Raw genomic sequence first — 19,956 nt, 5'->3', positions numbered from 1 at the left:
CAATAGATGCTGTTGTGTAAAAAGATATAGAACAGGTCCAGATTTCTTCTATTTTGTGTTGGATGATTTGTTTTATTGATCGCTGATGGATGTTAAGATGTGTTTTACAATTATAACAAAAAGATTATTGTAATTGGAATAAAAAAGATTGCAAATGCATAGTTTCGACGGAAGCGCCAGCCAATCAAATCATATGCCAGTACAAGCGCTAGCCAATCAAACCGCGTGCTTGTGTGTCGGGGCGGGAGATTAATGTGATTGGTTGTTGGTCGCGTGCCAGATATGCCCACTGGCAAGCTTCAACGCGACGGAACCGTGTGGACGTACCAATGGCGCTTCCGTTGACGCTTTAAAAGTTGAACTTTTCTCAACTTTCGAAGCGAGCAACGGAGGCAAAGCGACGTGACGGAACCACAATGCAGTTCGGCAAAGCTTGACGTCACCCCATTCAAAGTGAATGGGAAGCGTCTCCGTTGAAGCACGCAACGGAACCATGTGGACGTACCGTTCAAAACCATGTTTTATACCGCTTTGTTTCAACCACTGCCGTCTCGCCGTTCACCCGTGTCGCGCCCTCTCTGTCTGTCTGTCTGTTTCAGTTTCACAAGACTGCTGGTAGACCAGCATAAATACCAGCTTCACCAGCATAGACCAGCTTAACTACCAGCTAAAACCAGCATAGACCAGCATGACATCCATGCTGGGCTATGCTGATGTAGCTGGCCAGGCTGGTCTTGAACCAGCAATACCAGCCTGGCCAGCTTGTTCAGCCTGGTAAACCAACTAAACCAGCCTAACACCAGCTAAAACCAGCTAAAACCAGCAACCATCTTAAGCTGGTCTATGCTGGTTTTTTCAGCAGGGTTTGTAATCGTTAGGCACGAGGAGTAAAGAAAAAGCTTTAAGTTTCTTTTAAGGAACAGTTTTGACTTTGATACATGTTTATATTATATATATTTAGAAGATTTTGACTATTTCTTTGACTTCTTTCGTGAGCTTTGAAAAAGTGGCAAATAGATTTAGTTACTTTTGGACTAAGCTAAGCAGCTGTCTGTAGCTTCTTATTTCTAAACCACGCACTTGCTACCCATTTAGATATTCCTAAAAGGAGTTTCTTACTCTTATAACATTACACTGATCAGCAACGATGTCCTGTTATTTGTCCAGACAAGGTAAAGCTGTTTGGTCCAGGGGAGATTTCCCAACTTTGAAAAGTCTTGCAGTTCAAACAAAAAAAGTAGGTGATAAAGGGCCCTAAGGCTCACCAATTAACACATTATAGCCTATTTGTTTTGTTTGTACACAAATAACTATGTAGGTTATATCGTGTTTCTTTTATTGGGATGTCAAAAGCTGTTACTATATTTTGGCTAGGCTAGTGTCATGGCTGCTTTCCCTGCTCACTAATAATAAATGGATTGACCAAACGAGTTAATGGAGTTTCCCTTAAGGATTCAAGTTCTGAGACTGGGTTGACCTCTAAGCATAAGATAAAAAAACACTTTTAGATCTGACTTCCCCTTGAGATTTGAAAACATTGAGAGCTGGTGCATGTGCAAACAACAGATGACTCAGGCCTAACAGGGAGATATGAGATAAAGAGCATCAGGAGGAGTCTGCAGGCGGCTGGAGGGTCGCCATCAGACGGTGTAGACACAGCATCAGGCCACACTGAGGACGCCTTTACAAACACGACCTGTTCCAACTCACTCAAGAGCAAGACCATGCAGGGAATGCTAAAACGATTAGCGCCTAGCCACTTGAGATAATGTGAAAAATGAGACGTGATGTGGTGGAGGGCGGCAACAAAGAGTCAAAGCAAGAATCAGTCGACCATTAACCTCCAAGACGATTAGAGAAGTCACAGCTTATTTTTAAAAAAAATTTATATTGACTTCTGTGATCTAATGAGTATTCTTTTAAATGTTGCAGGATTCGTTTCCCATATATTGAATATCTACGAATGTTTGAAATACATTATCTAGGAAAACCTTTTGCTATAATTCAAATGTTGATTATTAAGAGCACAAAAAAGACGACCCAAAACAAATGACCTTGACACAATTATTTCATTCTTTGTGTTTATTTGCTGTGTACATCATATACACAAACGTCTTTGGAATAAAACCAAATCTCTCTCATATATATATATATATTTATGTCAAATAAAAAAAAGAGATTCAGAGTTTCACGGAGCCATTTTGTATTTTGTAACATGCAACCAAATGTTTTTTAACAGGGAAATATGAAACAAAAAAATCTGGGTTGGAGGGATTTCAGGAGTGTGCCATGCTGATGTTGAATACAGGAAATGAAACATAAACAAAGCTGCAACTAATGGTGTTAATTGATCACATACAAAAATATTCTGCCCTTTAGTTCAGTCATTCTCAACCCAAACGCCTCTCACTTTAACCTTTGCATACCTTCGCAGACCCCATGTTTATATTTCTGTGGCATCCGGGCCACGCAATGGAAATTACCTTTCATGGAGATAAAGTGAAAGTCACTGAAGGATGGATGAAGTGAGGTAGGATCTGTGCTTATCAGAGGAAGGAGGGCGTCTGCCTCCCCTTCTTGTTTTGATGGGCACTGACTGAGCCAGATGGGAAGGTTAACGTCTGTAAACTGCCAGATGGTAAAAGTGACACTAAAATATTTTGAAGGCAGGCTTTGACAACTTTAGCTACTTTACTTTTAGAGGTGAATAGATCATTTTCATGAATTCTTCTTCATTTATTCTACTTATATCTAGTGAGTTTAAAATTGTGCTTATATTTGCTTACAAAAGTCCAGTTTTGCTCTTACAGGAATATTTCCCTGATGTTCTCGCAACCATGTAGCTCACAGTACTCACTCAATAGACATGAAACATGAGCTGTGGTAATCAATGAGTGTGTCACAACTGATTATTGGACAGTGTTAATAACACGTGAGAATCAACCCTCTTTAGAGATTAAAATCAAGGTGAAAATTATGAAAATGACAGGTCACAAATTGATTCTTGTCTTCCACGAATCGAGCTCAGTGTTTAACGTTATATGAGATGAATCTCTGTGGAGGGTCAAAGCTATATCTTCTTTATTTCCTCTGTCTGTCCAGTTCAGTGCATTAACAACCCCACAGGGGTCCTTTGCATGTTTGTTCCAACGCCTGCGTTTAGGGAGTAAAAAAAAAGAAGCAACACACAATCTACATGTAGACTGGGACAGATCCAAATGAGGTACTCATGGTTCACTTCACACTCACACAACAGTTTTCCAGTTTTAGTTAAAACATAGCTTAGTGGTTTTCCATTTTAATCTAGTCATTAAGTGAGTGTGTGTGTGCCAAGGACACTAAACTGTCCAGTGTGTCACGACAAACATACACTTATGTGCCTTGTGAGGGCCACAGGGGCCTGTTCAGTTTGGTCTGTAACTGAAAAGAAGCTACAAATTGAGAGGACAGCGAGGTCCACTCCACACACACGGAGACATTTGGTTTCATACACCAGTAAGGTCTTTCTACACCCACACATCCATAAGATCTATAAATACAATATATCAATTTGCTCTGCGATAACTAATAGCAGTTGTTGCAGTTGTTTGAAGAAACAGTGTCTTTGGAGTCAGGAAGAGCAAGGGACCAAAGGTTAATGTGTGCCTTGGAGTGCTAACTCTATGTTATGACTTAATGCTTCACTTGTAGTTTGTGATGCATCTTAGCAGCACATTTCTGCACAGCTCCTTCTCTTTGGGTGAGGATGCTTAACGGTTAAATCAAAAAGAAGTTCTTGTTAGAGGAAACCCTTCAGACACCAGCACTCCACCACACATGGTTCCTTGTGCCTATATTACACAGTAGACTCTTTGGGTCCCTCTCGAGCAGCGTTCTTACACCCGTAAAGCCACTTGATGACACGAGCATTCCTCTCAATGATTGACACGCCGTTGGGAAGCTGCTCAGCCAGCTCCTCCTGAAACAGCCCGTCTCCTGAGTGCTGCGAGAACTCGCTGGGCTCCGAGCCGCCACAGCCGTCCCCTACCACGCTGCGGAGGGCCAGCGAGAGTGTGTCTATGGAGCTGGCCCCGGAGAGGAAGTTCTCACGGCCCAGACGATCTATCATGTCCAAATCCAGCCCGCAAAAGTCAAAGAAATTCTCCTGATCTGACAACGCTACTGAGCAGCGCAGGTCGGACCCAAACTGCTTTCTGGGTGTTGGTGGGGGTGACGCCCGCTTCCATGGGTCGTTCTCATCATCATGGTCACTTGAGTGGTTGTCAGTGTTGATACCATCACTGGTACCGTTTGTAAATCCATTATTAGTCTGTTCAAGCAAAGAGCTAAACCCAGGGCTGGGGATCGACCCTGGGCTGCGATCGTGGTCAGTTTTACTCGACCTCCTGCTCCCCGGTCCTCCGTCAGTATTGTCTTTGTCATTGGTCCAAGACATGCGGGAATCTCCATCCCGTGATGGCGCTTTCTCTTCACCAATCACCATCTTCTGGATCTTGCCATCACCTCCGCTACTCTTCTCCCTCATGGAGCCCTGGAAGAGGCGACGGACAAAACTGTATCCCTTCACTTCACTGTTAATGTTCTCTACAACTGCCGCACCTTCGGGGCTCTTGCACTCTTTCTTCTGCCTGTACATGAGGAGGGAGTCCGGCCTCAGCATGCGTTTGCCGTTGCTTCTTCTGAGTACAGGGGCACTGTGGGGCGCTACCAAGTTGATGCCCGGAGTCCTGGGGTTGGGAGGCAAAACATTGTTCACATTGCTCCGGTTATGCGCCTCGATGTCAACAGAAGTCCGTCTGTTCTCCTTCCTGGAGTCGTCATTTTCATTCTCGTCTCTTGAGGTGAAGGAGCCAGAGAGTGTAGAGAAGGGGGTGTTTGATGAACAGCGTGGGGTGAGACGAGGCGTCAGGCTGCCGGGGGTGGATAAAGCTCGCCGGGGTTGCGGTGGTGGAGTAGCGCATGGCACCAGCACTGGCTCCTGTTTGGTATTTATCACCTGCTGGCTCTTAACATATTTGGCTTTGTCCGCCTCAAGCCTCTCCACAGCGCTGATTGAGCGTCCATATCCTCCACCATCTATCGTCCTGCGCAGGTAGTCTGGACCCTTGTTCAGGAGCCTCAGAGGGGAGGGGGATCCAATTGGCGTTAGGGGCTTCATGTTTATTTACTGAGCTGGGAAAGACATCAAAACTGCAGCCCACAAATGACTGACAGCTTCTGGTGTCCCTCAGAGAGCAGTTGTTGGCCCTATGAAGGTTCAAGTCTAGAGATTCTGCAAAGGTTTCTAGATGCAGAACACAGTGGTAGCTCTCATTCCTGTTCTCACCGCTCTCGAACCAACTTTGAGAGGTAAAAGATGTGTTGCAATTCAGGAGACCACAGACTCCTACGTTTTCTATAGATAGCTGACAGTGTCTTTGTTGGGCAATGTCCGAAACCACACAAATTGATATCTCTATCCAGTATTTATACAGGCATTTGGATATGCAGGCAGGGCACAGGGAAGGCCTTTTTTTGTCAGCCAAGATCACTCCCAAATGAGACGCTCCCAACCCACAACGCAGCAGAAATAGCAAGCAGGGTGCACTTTGAAAGGGTTATTCTTTCCTCCCCCACTTTTTCTTCTCTCCTTCTGTCTCCTAACAACACCCTTTGCTGTTTCAGTGACGGCTGCCTGGAGAAATTAGATATAATGGCTTCAAATATTTGCTTTGTGCAGGTTGTCTGAGGGTTGCCGGGTCAAGACTTTTGTTGTTTGGCGCCCGTCGTGGTTGAGGTGACCTGAGGGTGGCCGGCACCGAGGCACTTGGGTCGTTGATGGACAGATGGGGCAGATGCAGATCTCGTCCTTGTCCTCGCTTCACCTGTGTGGACTCCTAGGGGACACACAGAGAAAGAAAGAGTGGGTTTTTAGTTTTGAAATGTTATCCTCCAGGGCAAGCGACAGAGACCAGATGGCAGGCAGAACAGTGGTCCCTAAAGCTCAGCTCATATTGTGCGTATTTAAAGCTGGAGGGAGTTACATGACCGAAACAGAGCTGACATGTGTAAGCACTGATTACATATTAAATACAATGCTAATAGAAGCTGACACTCCTAAACATGAGTAAAGAGCTAAGGGTTCAACTAAAGGCTATGTTGACATAATTAAACATTTTAGAAGTTAGAATAGTTTTTCCTTTATCACAATTATGAATTAACAAGCATATGTGGGTAATGTTTCCTACGCACGCATTTCTTTATCTTTTGTCACTCATTCAAATCTGTCCTTTTATTCTTGTAATGATAGATGTCCATTGTCCAGACAGCATTGCCACATTCAGTATATTTTGGATGAAAGATGAATGAATTTAACAATGTCCAGTAGGCCAAAAGAAAAGGCATCAAACACAACATCCCAAATGATTAATCGTTGTGAAAACTTGGCAAGCAGAGGGAGATTTTATTATTATTTTGTAGTTTTAATTAACAGCAGTTTTAAAATAATGTTTTTCATTGAATGACTTTTTCTTGGCAACAGTTCTTCTGTCTGTCAAAGCCATTGCTCTTACATACCAGGATAAGAAACTCAAGGGGGAAAATCCCTTTAAAAATAACAGTCTTTTGACAGGTAGGTTTAGCTGAATGCCGACAAAATGTAAATAAACATCTGTGTTAAAAACTACACTGAGTTTGTTGCCATTAAACATCTCAAAGTGTTGCTTAATTAGACCAATACCCTTCTGAGCTAATAACACGTTCACAGTCACAGTTAAACAGCTTTCTTTCATATTAACAAGCCACTAAAAGAGGTTACATGACACTTTAAAACAAACATAATGAATGACATAATGCACTGCCCCATTATATATTTATGTGTTCTGTGAAGAGAGAGGTTTTATATATTTTAAAGTTGTCAAGCTATATGAGGATTTGGAGAGTAGGTTGCACGTGTCTATAATGGGAAAGGCTCTACCCAAGGAGTATTTATAGCATGAAAACAACCCTGCCCACTTATCATGTGTCTATGTATGTGTGCATGTATGTGCATGTGGTCATGGGTATATCTGCTGCTCTAGTTTTGCACCTGAGCTTAAGAGCATGTGTATGTCGGTCAGCACAAGGCAAAAAAGGACTTCCCTATGGATTAAAAAGGCAATATATAACCGTTGTCTTATTCTGCATCTTATTCATCTCTACGAAAGAAGCAGCATGTTGTGAAGAAAGTGTGAAGACAGAGAACACATCTCTCGAGCTTAAAGATGTTATATATACCAAGTGGAGCGTGTTTTTTATTCACTTCCCTTCAAAATCTGTGTGCTGTGCTAGACAACAGGAGGGTGTTGTGCTTATTGTTCCCTCAGGTCTGCTTCAAGGGTTATAAAATGCTATTTTAACTGTTCCTTCACATGGGCTAAAACAATGAACCACCTCCTCTGGCAGGAAAAAGGATCCATGTCTCATGATTTAAGACAAACCATATGACCCCACTGATAGCACCAAGCACAAGCAAACACCACTTAACCCTTGGTTTACCGTCTTAAAGCACTATGATATAGTAAATGGCAGAATAACATTCAACAAAGGTCATGACGTACATTCAAACTTAAGACAACATGACCGACTGCACGGTAGCGCACTGACATTCAATTAAAACAAAGTGACCTGAACAAAGCAAACCAAGGGGGTAAACATGTTGGTATCTCAAAGGAAAACAAATATCAGATTCTCTAGTTTTTGGAAATACGTTTAGGACTAACAAGGACAATAACAAATTAAAGACCTGGTTTAAAAGGGTTTTGCATATTTGTTATAAACCAGAGTAACCTAACTCAAAAACATCTGAATACCCTAAATACCAGCAGTGAATTTAGGGACATAAGGTTATGAAAATTATTCTTTTGCATTAAATATTTCACTTTCATTTGAATGAAGCCCATTAGATAGCTGCAATTGAAGATATACACAATTTAAAACACAACTTCTTAACTATGGCATTACTCTTTTGTCTAATGCTACTAAATACTTAAATACTATTGACACATAAGAAGGGGACATTTCACGTTCACGTAACTCGACCTCCTTTAGTCTGCACACCCTCGCAGAGAAGCTTGAGCATGTCAAATGTCATGCCACTATAAACCACTGAGGAAGGGGGGGTGGCGGGGGGGGGGCGGGCAACAGCCAAATAGTTGTTTTTTTCCAGATGTCAGACAGACAGATTTCAGGAAAGTCAGCCATTGTTTAGGTAGAGTTCCGGGAAAAAAGTCAAGTAACAGGTGTGGAAGGGTAAAAGAACATGAAACAAGAAAAATAGGCAGAAAATGAGGAGGAAGTGGGGCTGGAGGTTACGGTGTATGGTCAGGGTTTTTGGGGTATTTATTAGACACCTTTCTTCCGGAACAATCTGTTCAACATCTGTGTTTAACATGAAAAAGGTGCAGGATATGCTACTGAAGCATTAAAGAAGGTTATTGCCATAGGAAGTCAGTATTCCTGATGTTGGCTTTTATTGAGGGGTATGGGGGTAATTTATACGACTACAGCAACTGATAATCTGTACAGTCCTCAACAATATGGCCAATGTTTGTCCTTCTTCTGATCTTGGTTTAACTCTGAATGATTGTGTGAACTCATTGAATCTGACATTACAAGCCTGAAGGGAGCCAGCCGCTTTCAGAGGTTATCTCTTGCTCCAAGTGTTATCTCGGACACCATATGACTAAATCTGAGTCACAGTGATGTTTTTTCAATAACAATATCTTAACCAGAAATGGTCCTGAATATAGAAAATGACTAAGGATTCTTCTAAACATAAATTAATAAATTAAAGGGGGAAGAAAAAATGTTCATGATGAAAAGTTAGGCTTACACAAACACACACACACACACACACACACACACACACACACACACACACACACACACACACACACACACACACACACACACACACACACACACACACACACACACACACACACACACACACACACACACACACACACACACACACACACACACACACACACACACACACACACACTGACACACACACTGACACACACACACACACACACACACACTGACACACACACACACACACACACACACACACACACACACACACACACACACACACACACACACACACACACACACACACACACACACACACACACACACACACACACACACACACACACGGAGTGAACCACTTGAGAACAACAGCCCCCATTAGCTCCATTGACTGTAATGAGCCAGATTAGTACCCAGCACCTTCTCCTGTGATCTCTAGGTTTGTGAAAAGCGTGAGATGGCTGTAAAATCTTCCTCGTGTTACGCGACCTCATTCATCTCTCTCTGTAGGTTGTCATTAACCTCTAAACCCTTCCCCTTCTTTCTCATCTCTATAGTGAACAACCCCCCACCTTCCCCGTCCTTATGCTACCTCACCTTGGGTCTTTCATTTCCCCTGCCCTCCTTCCCCCTCATCATCCCTCCACATCTCCACTATGTGCCACAGGGCCTCGGTACCCTCTCATTTCCCCCCTGCCCCATCACTCTCTTCCTGTCTCTCTCCTGCTGCTCTATTTACTCCCTCTGTGTCTGAGTGCAATCTTCAAAAGCTTTTGCCAAACAAGATGTTTTATTCAGGAGAATTGGTTTTGATCATATATTGTCACGGTTATTACCTATTTTTCACCCTAATGTGAAATAACCAAAAAAGGACTGAACCTATTTTGGACTCTATTCAAAATGAAACAATCCAAAAAAGTAAAACACACATTTTGGTTAATCTGTTCACAGTTTAGAAACTTGAGCTAAATATGACAAGTTGTCAGGTGTATAGGCATTGTTTACCTATAAAGGTTCATACATCCAAACTTTTTGGAACTAGTGGTCTAATCTTATTGGTCTTATTATTTTTTGTTGTTAATTTGTTTTCGCTCGGTAGCTGTGAAACACGTGCAACAGCTAAAATAAGAAGTGCAACGGATACCTTCTCACCTCTTTCTACATGAATTTTCGGCCACACATCAGAAACAGTCCCCTCCACCCAAATCTGATTTTGGGATAATATGTTTTTAGGCTGTTCAAAGAGTCAACAAGCACTCTGCTCCATTTACAACTAAATATGTATAATACTGCTCTATGTGAGCCTTGGTGGAGCTTAAGGTCAGTCCATTGAACATAACACTTAATAGATTGCACAACATGACAAGCTGGATAGTTACAGATGAAGCCTATGTGAATAAAAATATATACAAACAAGTGAAATGTCTGAGGAAATCTACAACATCTTGATCATAACAGACTGCAGGATCACCAATTCAGCTCTCCTTCACCATCCATCCCTCTGTTCCTTAATTAAAACGCCTGTCTGTCTGCTCTCTATCCCTTCCCGCCTCTCAGTGTCCTCCCTGTGAAGCCTGCAGGGGAGGCTTAGCCCGGCGCCCCCATGCAGCTAAAGAGGAAACAGATGTTTTGTGCCATGCTACATCAAGACCCTCGGACATACCCTGACCGAGACCTGTCAAGGGAGTGTACTTCAATTTCCCTTTTAATTAACGGCATTGTAAGTGTTCTATATTTGAGCCCTTGAGAACACAAAGCAGCATGTTTACATTGTGTTATCGATTATCGACAGTGTAAAAAAATACAGCTCTGCTTATTTTCTCTGATGTAAAGCTTTGCCGCAGAAAGAAGACCAAAGAAATGCAGGAAGTGTTTGTTTGCTTCAAGAAAGCCCACCGAAAAATATCTTTATCTGGTTTAGCATTTAAAAAAGGAAAAACAGCTGGCGTCGGATTAGAAGGTTAAAGGAGGTCCCGGAGTGAATGATGTATTCAGCGTGATAAACAGGAGATACGAGGTTCATAAATTCACAAGGACCACCTTTAAAGTGCTTGGGAATAAATGAAGCATGCTTACCTGTCAAATGAATCTTTGGACAGATGAGAGGCATCTGCTGCCGACAGAGCCAACTGGCCGCATTTAACGCGTTTCCTTTCTTCCCTCCTGAAAATCTCACTTTCTTAACACTAACATCTGGCCCTGCTCCTAATGATGACACAGAGTAATGATCAGCAATGGGCTGAAATGTCTGAATGTTCAAACGTTAACCAAGTCTTTTTTATGTCACGGTGAAGCATCTGTGCACATTGATTCTCTACAGTGAGAACATAAAGCTCACTAATGAGCCACGATGTATGACTCTATCCTGTTCGGTCATTAACCAACACCACGGACCTCAAGAAGTCTGTTATGGGGCAGGACAAAGAAGAAGAGGTGTCTTCATCTATTAGCCAAACAAAAGGACATACCGGCCTTTCTTTTGCATTATTACAGGGGCACAACAATGGTCCTCCTCTAGGACTACAGATAGGTCTTGACCTGGCTCATTAGTCGAAAGGCGAAAGGGACAAATAACAACATGGTGACAATAAAGTGTAAGAGACCGAGCCACAGGACATAGGCTTCTGTCCCTGGAAAGGCCAGTTGTAAATCCTATCAACATTGTGAGGCCTTGAGCTGCATTAGCCGCTTGATCTACGGTGAGATGCTACCTAGGGGCTGGCTCCACAGCAGAGGGCCACCTGGGACGACTTAGGGGACCCCCTCCCTGAATAAGCCTCCTCCCAAACCGTCAAATGGATAAGATAGGCTCTTAACTCGCTGCTGCGGCTCTTTTGTCATTCAAAACAAATCAGCCCAGAGACAGCTGAGGCCGGCGCAGACTTTGAAAGGAAAGTGATAAGATATGACCCTCTGAGGAACATGCTCTGTGTCTTTGAACACGTCAATATGAGTTAAAGATGATAGAAAAGACCAAGAACAAAGAAATATGAAGAGGTCTCCTTCTACTCATAAAAAACCCCCCCTCAAAGTATAAGAGTTAATGAGTCAGTATGCAGACAAGTAAGTCAGGCTAATTAGCAAGTCTTGCTAATGATCAGCTAAGTCTATTCACGTATTGTAAAATCAACCAAAACCTATACAAAATAATGTCTAGTTGTTGGAAGTATAAATAAAGAAGTGAAAACACAAACATCTTCAAAAGGCAAAATTGTACAATAAATCAAGTGGAGATAACTTCCACACATAAGTAGCTTGTAAAAAAGCTAATTATTAGCCAACTGCCTTGCAAGCTGGTTAATAATCAGTGAGAAAAAGAGCATTTTATAACAAAATGAAGTAAAGATTGATCCGAAGCTTAATCAAAAGTGAAAGCAATTGTTAGTTGGCTGTATTCCACTAATCAGAGTTAAGTACTTTAACAATGAGATTTTAGTGGCTCAGACAGATTCAACCTAAAGCAGCCCTTTTACTGTAGGTCAGGACTTTATCAACACTGTGACGCCCGTGCAGTGCTAACACAGATAGCGTCTGCTGAGATAACATGTTCGCATTTATTCCTCGCTTTTATCAACAGACTGGGCAAGTTCCTTTCTCAAACAAGGGTCCAGGAAAAGTGCCGGCACTATTGATAATTAAACCGCTCTGACCTATAAAATGTTATGAGTCAATATTTACTTTTTAGCTATACAGTTTTTAAGATAATAACAGCACTCAAACTTAGTCTTTGAAAGTCTGATTTGAAAACTGAAAATTAGTTTTAGTAATGAGAATTAGGAGAATCATTAGAATGTAATTCCAATTTCAGCTAACAGCTTGACTAAGTGGTGTAGAAGTCACTCACATGATGTCTACACCAGGTGCAATGTGCCAGGAAACCTAATAATCCTCCTTGTAACACAGAGACACCTGAACCAGCCTCCCAGAGCAGGAATGTTAAGCCCGGCTGCGATACCTCACTGGCGATGAGTGAACTATTCAGGGTTGAACTTGTGCACTTACGTATACATGGATCCTCAAAAAAGTATATATTATCACTCATCTGTGGGGCATGGATCTAAAGAAAGGTGTCCTAAAATAGCATCTTATCCATTCTAATGAGAGCTACTCACTGAAAGAATGTGTCAACAAAGTTTCTTTCTACCACTTAGATGCCCATAATGTACATTAGTGTCTCTTCTTATTGAGTCTCCCTGACTTCCCGCACACATGAATTATGGGAAAATAACTATTTAATTGAGCTTACTTTATAGACAGAATTTTCTGTTAAAAGAATACATTAAAAAACTTTTTTTAAAGACAAAGTCCCAAAAATGCTGTCATCTCAAATGTTTTAAAGGCTATTGGTGATTGTCAGTCAGATGAAATAAGCAATATTGATGTTCATTTTACAGTAGTAGCCTACAGGTCAGTGCGGCTTTTTAAAACTTTACTTAAAAGAGAAAATATGGAGGTAGGTTTCTTTTAGATGTATATATCAAAATCCTTTCTGAAACTCTGCATGTTACCTGACCTGCAGTTCCATCTCTGGCCACTAGGGCACATACTATAGCATGGTTCCCTGGGCTTGATAAAACACAAAACTAATGCAAATAGTTGTTTTAGGTTACATATAGAGCAACCAAGGTGTGCAGTTTGTCATGTGGATGTTTGTGTGGGAGTAGACAGTAAGAGAGAGTGTGAGCAGGAGAGAGTGTACACAGAGTGTCCAAATCTGGGCTAAATCATATCAAAGTCTTGTCTCTGGACAGCATTGTTTATTAGTAAATTAAGACCACTGCTGCTGCTCCCTCCACATGCCAGCCCGCTTTATGTGACCAGCAGTGTGAACCGCTGTGACCTACAGTATACTGAGTGTGTGCAGAGCAGCGATGGACTGGGAATGCACTTTGCAACTCAGGGTAACACACACAGATCTCCCCTGAAAAAGCCTGTCCTGAGGTTGTTTATACAGTGTTTACAGCTCAGTGCATAGGCAGAAATCTGGGCACATCCCTCAATCTCCTAGAGTCTTAAATTATTAAGGCCTGTTCCCACAGTGCGCTCCCTCATTAAGCTCTCAGATGGTGAGAATGCTCTGAAAGACAGCACTGTGTGGCTAGATGCCAGATGTTTTATTTCAACAAGCCGGCAAATTTTTCACTCTGCCAGGCACACGTCTGCTTCAACAAAGTGAGGAAAGATGCTTCACTGGATGGTAGCTGTTGGCAAAGAGCAACTAAAATGTCACAACATGGTGAGTGGTGTTAGATCACACACCTGTGTACCTGCATTTGCGTTGAGTGAAACCACTACTACTTAAGTTTTAGAAAGATGAATGACAAGCTGGACACCAGAGATAAGGTTGGGTGACACTTGAAAAGAAATACAGAACTCACAGAGCGACAACAAAAAAGTAACATCTGTGTAACTCCACCCTCTTTTCACACAGACACACCAGGCTGCAAAAAGGACATTCACACAACATTTGCAGAATTGTTCCTAGCACATGTTGCTGATGTTAGCAGTAAAGGTTAGCACTGACTTGTGAGCAGTGTGACAGGGCTGTTTGGGGTTGGTTGGAGCTTAAAGCTGCTCCAGCTGTGCTGTGTCCCCAAATACTGGGTCGTCTGTGACTGTAGTGTCTCCCCCCCCCCCCACCCCCCCCCCGTCTACCCCCCCCCCCCCACTGAGTCACTACACACTCTCTACCACTTCAAATGTGCCAGCATTGATTCGCTTTCTACACAGCTGAACACTGTTTGATCAGGTTCATTTAGTTCATTTCCTGATTAAATAAAGTGCCCCACACAAACTATCAAACAAAACAAACAGGAACATGCAGGCTGCTAGATTAAATGCTGGTTTTTGAGGCACATACTTTCGTTTAATCGAAAGTAGGGCATATATTTTAGCTAGCATTACAGTAAAGTATGCTATTAAAGCCTCTAAAAACGTTTAAGTTGAAGTATTCCTCTTTAACAATGTTACATGTTAATGACTAAATAACATACACTCAAAGTCAAAGCTTGGGGAATAACCCTTTAGTTCATATATATATATCTTATCTGCTTGTTGAGCACATTTAATTAACAATGCTATAACACAACCCCACAAAGCCTAAATTCAAAACAGTTGCTATATTCTGTTTGGTGTAGAATGAAATAAATAATTGTCATCTTTTTCCAAGTGAGTCCTGTATACTTCATGCAAAGGAGAATAGAAAGGAAAACACACAGTTCGTCAATACAGAATTATCTCGTGTAAAATAAACAAAACATTGGCCCAAATATTTGATGTTGATGCCCCATCGCACTTTGACGAATCAAAAAGGTATTCAGGGCCTTAACTCTAAATACAATCTCTTGCAACCATCTCAAAACAACACCTGAATCCAGCATCATTTCTCCCAAACTTTCCAACAACAACAAAAGCTTCTCTCTCTCTCTCACACAAAGACCCTCAGTTGAGCTCTTTTGTTTTTCCTCACTGCCATCTACGCTTAGCTGTTACCCTCCCCTGAACCTGCCAGCTGTCCTGTCTCATTACCCATCCACCGACCTGCTTCTCGGCAAACATCCCCCCAGAGTGCCTCCCAAAAGAGACCCTGCCGTTCATCCCTCTTCCCGTCCTCCCTTCCTCGTCTCCTGTCAGAATCAGAAAACATCTGGGGGAGCCGGAAGAGTTTGTGGAGCTGCATCGAATCCCCCCCCCCCAACGCGTCGGAGGGATTGTCCGGGCCTGTGTCATCTTCCTCATGGGTGAGCAGACACCAGCGCGGCTGAGTGTGATGGGATGTGGCAGAGCTACAGAGACTGTGAACAATTACGGGGATGTGAGAGCAATCGGAGAGAAGGGCTGCTCTCACAGCTGTCGCCCAATCACAGGGGACTGAAGTTAGATAGGAACATTTGGTGCACATTTTCATTTCTGCCAGCGCATTAAAAGGATTTCAAAGGCATTTCTTGAGTGCAGCATCATAAATCTTTAAAGAGATAAGCCAACAAGGAAGGGTTTCAATCCAAAAAGCTACAACCAGTTTTTAAAATATGTCTTTGCTCATCAAATTATAACTTCAATGATTCCACACTCGGGTGTTTACAAAACAGGAGAAATACTAGCTTTGTACCTACAGAAAATGTAGGCCTTACTTCTTGTTTCAGCCACCAATCCCTTTGAGGAGAAGGTATTACTTTACCACAACATGTCTCTCTGCTGTTTTGTTGATGGATGTAACTGAGAAGCCGTGACTTTTATCGAAAAGTTCTTCCTCTTTTCAAAACTGTGCTTCCTGAAAACGGTCAGAAAGGAAGTTCTCAGGGAGAGTCTCTACAATGGCCCAAACAAGGCCATGAGTAGCAATAAAGCTAAATTATAAGCCTCACGGTTGTGTGAGTGTTTGAAGTCTCACACTGTTGTGATCCTCAAATGTCTTAAACCAGCTGCCGTTCAGCAACACACACATACATAGCGCCAGGGGGGGGGGGATGATGATGTCATTAGCAGGGTACGTTTTCTTCACTAATTAGAAACTGGAGCTTCTCGTCATAACTTGAGGGTCTTTACACGTAACCATGCAACAAAAAGGGGATTAAAGATAAAACATGTTGACATCCGTGCTCTTAAAATGTGATGTTTTTAAGACTGCAGGAAAGCAAAACGATGCCTTGAATGTGAGTGCGGTACAGCTGAACTGAAGTGATAAGAAACACATGAGTGGCCCATTGTGAACTAAAACCATGAAATATCGCGCGGCTTCCGCTCGTTTCCGAAGTCAGAATTGATGTGGCTTAGACCGATCAGATTATACACGTATTGAGACTCAAAACTGCTTTGTTTTGTTGGAAAACAAAAGACTAAGATAAGCCCTGGTGTGCTTTTATATCTCCTACGAAACTCCCATATCATTGACCTGTGCTAGATCATGCACAGGTCAATGATATGGTGGCTTCTCCTTAGACAACCACTGTGTTGGGCGCATGAATATTCATGAATAAGTTTAGTGTTTCAAAAAGTCTCATAATTCTCCAGGCTTTGCACCATCATCATCTATAATGTCACCGCTCATGCTAGGAGTGCCCCCCCCCCCCCCCCCAGTCAAATTGGTCTAGAACCTCCACTGCAAAGACCTTAATTACATTTCATTTAGTCATATTAATGATGTCAGGCCTCCTGTCAACACCCCAGACGCAGACTGTAGCGAGCAGCTCCGTGCCCCCGGGCGCTCCGCTCTGCGAGGGGAGGAAGTATTCTCGTCTGCTCCGCTGGGATCAGCATCAAACACACCGAATTACAGCTGCAAAATTAGCGCATTGCCACATGATTCGGGAGAGAAAAAGAAGGGGGGGGGGGGGGGGGGCTACTGTTTACGACCGCTCCACACAGTAATTTTGCCGGTAGGAATTCAGTTTGAGAGATGTTTGTATCCTACGTTTAAACAAGTGCAATATGAAGGATTGATGCTGGCTCTGGGTGTTTATGATCCATGACTCACAGTAGCTTTCAGGCAAGCTGGGTCAGATTTTTGGGCTTTCAACTTTCAACAAAAAGAAAGTTGCATCATGGAAAGGTACAAAGTTAATGGGCATGAATCTACCTTCGAGTAACTCATTGAACGTCATGCATTACATTTTACAAGTGCCTTAAGGGTAAGCACTCCCTTCTATGAAATAAACAATCTTATGTAAGTTTATCTTTTCAGACGAAATAGACTCCTTAAAGTGCTGAGCCAAAGAGACATTTCAGCTACTTAATGCACATCTCAAAACATTCTCTTGCACTATTTTATCTGTTTCATTTGTTCTATGTCCTACATTGCACTGTTGGAGGAGTTTTTCATTTCTACACTAGGCCAATAGCTAATGTGCAAATGAAAATAAAGCCTTGAAACTTGAAACTTGAAACATTGTTGTCAGTTATTTCATTTTCTGACACTGCTTTGTCCTAAGCAGGGAAATAAAAGAGCACCTCTGCCTCAGGAAAGTAAAGCTTCATCCCTGCCAATTCATGATCTGCATCAAAAAGCATGAATTAAACCTCCTGCTGCTGCCCACATGCCAACCGAGATGTGCACACCTATGAATCTCAGGGTGAACGTGTTTACAGGACATGTGCGGTCTGTTTAGTCTGGATCCTAAGCTGTTTATGCTTCTGACCCCACACCGATCTGAACTGCATGAAACACATCAGGGAGGAGGAGGAGGGAGGATTGGAGGTGGGTCAAGGTGGAGTTGACCCCGAGGGCATGTGATTGTCACCATGGAGGAGACCGTCTTTACAGTCTATTCAGTTGGTGGGTGGGTTGCATAATGATCCCCCGACTGACTTTTGTTCCTTAAGTTCTCAGGTAACACTGTCTTAGGCTTATATTGTTTTTCCTACTACAAAACGTGGCATGCATTTATCACAAATACACTGATTGGAGGTAGGAAAAATGCTCCTTTAATTTAACATTGCAAAACGTTTCTTCCATGATTAGACGTCTGGAAGCCAGAGCCTCATTTGTGCCATGATTTCATCCAGATGTAAATATTTAGCGTAAAGTTAAGATGGGATAAACCTGCTGGCCCAGGTCAACTGTATCTACTTTAATCAGAGCACAGTGGCCAGTCCTCTCTCCATACCATGCACCTATTACTGACTGGGCTTCAAGGCTGAGTTAAACCAGGCAGTCCACATATAGTTTTACATGGCGGATGATGAATTGCTGCACTTGTCAACTTCTTGAAAACATTTTTTTGGGTCCATCCATAAACCTGGTGTGTTGTTTATGGCTACAAGAGCCTGCCATCAATCACAGATACAGGCTACTGCCAATGAGGATTTGTTTTAGAGGGCACCGGCCATAAACACACCATAAAGATCTCAGGCATGACTAAGAAGGCAAACTAAAAGTGATGTTGTAGTATATTTTTAAAAGGCACACTTTTTAGGTAAATAAGATCTAGGATTAAACGTGTAAAAAATAATATACAGCGGTTTTATAAACACAAGAATCGCCAGTGAGTGCCACACTCATTGCCACAGCAGCAGTGTTGGGTCATTTTCAGTTACCAGGCTGTTGGTTATTTTTCATTGCGGCTGTGCCGTAAGGTTCAGTGAGGACGCGATCAATTGCCAATCTTTCACTGATAAAAGCTATTATATATTTGTATCATATTGAGGGCTGAACGAAGGGAAACTGACACACATTATCACACAGATCGCATGAATCAACTCTATCTGAATGTACCTGATCGGTACCCGGAAAACTTGACAAAATAACCTAGACTCACACATCGACTTATAACGGAACCATTAAAAATGTTTTCTCACCTTGTTCGCTTAAGTTTATCCACTCTTGTTGTCTTTGAAATCCCGTAATGAAGCGGAGGTGCTCTGTGACAGACGGCTGTGCGCTCTGCGGTCCCTGCTGGCTCTCTGACGGCACGCTGCGCGGCGCGTAAAGAGGGAGTCCCTGCAGGAGAGGGGGTGGGGTGGAGGGGGGGGGGGGGGGGGGTATTAGGCTGTATGTAAACTGACTCCTAAGCATCCTGCACGGAGCTGAGGGGGGGCTGTGGCCTAGGGGGCAGAGGACAGTGTCAAATATAACATCATAATAAGTCATCTGGTTTCCTAAACATTATTATAGTATCATTACATAACATTTCAGTTAGCTGACCTTTAATCAAGAGGGACTTACAACAGGTGAAATCGCCCAAAAAGACCATAAAATACAAAAATCCTGCAAGCAGCCTTTATTAGCTTTCAATAACCTAAACAGTAGTTAGTGATAGTGATATTAGTGGTGAAAGTTTCATTAAACCAAGTGACATGTAGCTTAAAGTATAGCCTAAAAGAATTAGCCTAATGAAGTTGGCTAGAGCTACTGTTTAAAGTCACATAGTTGATGTTAATAGTTATCTATAGAAATTATAAAGAAATTGTTTATGTTTGAAAGTCTTAAAAAAATCCATGACTGCTATAAACTTCAACTAATTAGGAATACTTTTTACTTCATGTTAGTACTTGTGACATTTGTTTTTTTGCATGATTCTTGTATATGATTTGTTCATACTGCTGCTGTGACTAGCCTACAGCAATTTTTGGCCTATGCCTTATTTTTTGGAAAGAATATGAGAATGCCTGAAGCTAAAATAT

General features: G+C 42.3%; 1 protein-coding gene across 1 annotated transcript; it reads right to left on the bottom strand.

Annotated features, from left to right (window-relative positions):
* Positions 1-2,070: 2,070 nt before the first annotated feature.
* fam110d (family with sequence similarity 110 member D) lies at positions 2,071-19,249 on the bottom strand. The gene is made up of 2 exons (XM_079641310.1): positions 19,132-19,249; positions 2,071-5,876 (listed from the first exon to the last, which is right to left on the bottom strand). The coding sequence occupies exon 2, from the start codon at positions 5,156-5,158 to the stop codon at positions 3,836-3,838; it is 1,323 nt and encodes a 440-aa protein (XP_079497436.1). The 5' UTR covers positions 5,159-5,876; positions 19,132-19,249; the 3' UTR covers positions 2,071-3,835.
* Positions 19,250-19,956: the final 707 nt, after the last annotated feature.

This window comes from Notothenia rossii, assembly GCF_949606895.1.
Source record: "Notothenia rossii genome assembly, chromosome: 7".
In the NCBI taxonomy this organism is placed as follows: domain Eukaryota; kingdom Metazoa; phylum Chordata; class Actinopteri; order Perciformes; family Nototheniidae; genus Notothenia; species Notothenia rossii.
Note: the sequence above shows the minus strand (reverse complement) of the source record. Positions and strands in the feature narration are given on the sequence as shown.

Coding starts and splice junctions, on each gene's coding strand:
- fam110d (XM_079641310.1), bottom strand. CDS start 5,158: ATGAAGCCCCTAACGCCAATTGGATCCCCCTCCCCTCTGAGGCTCCTG.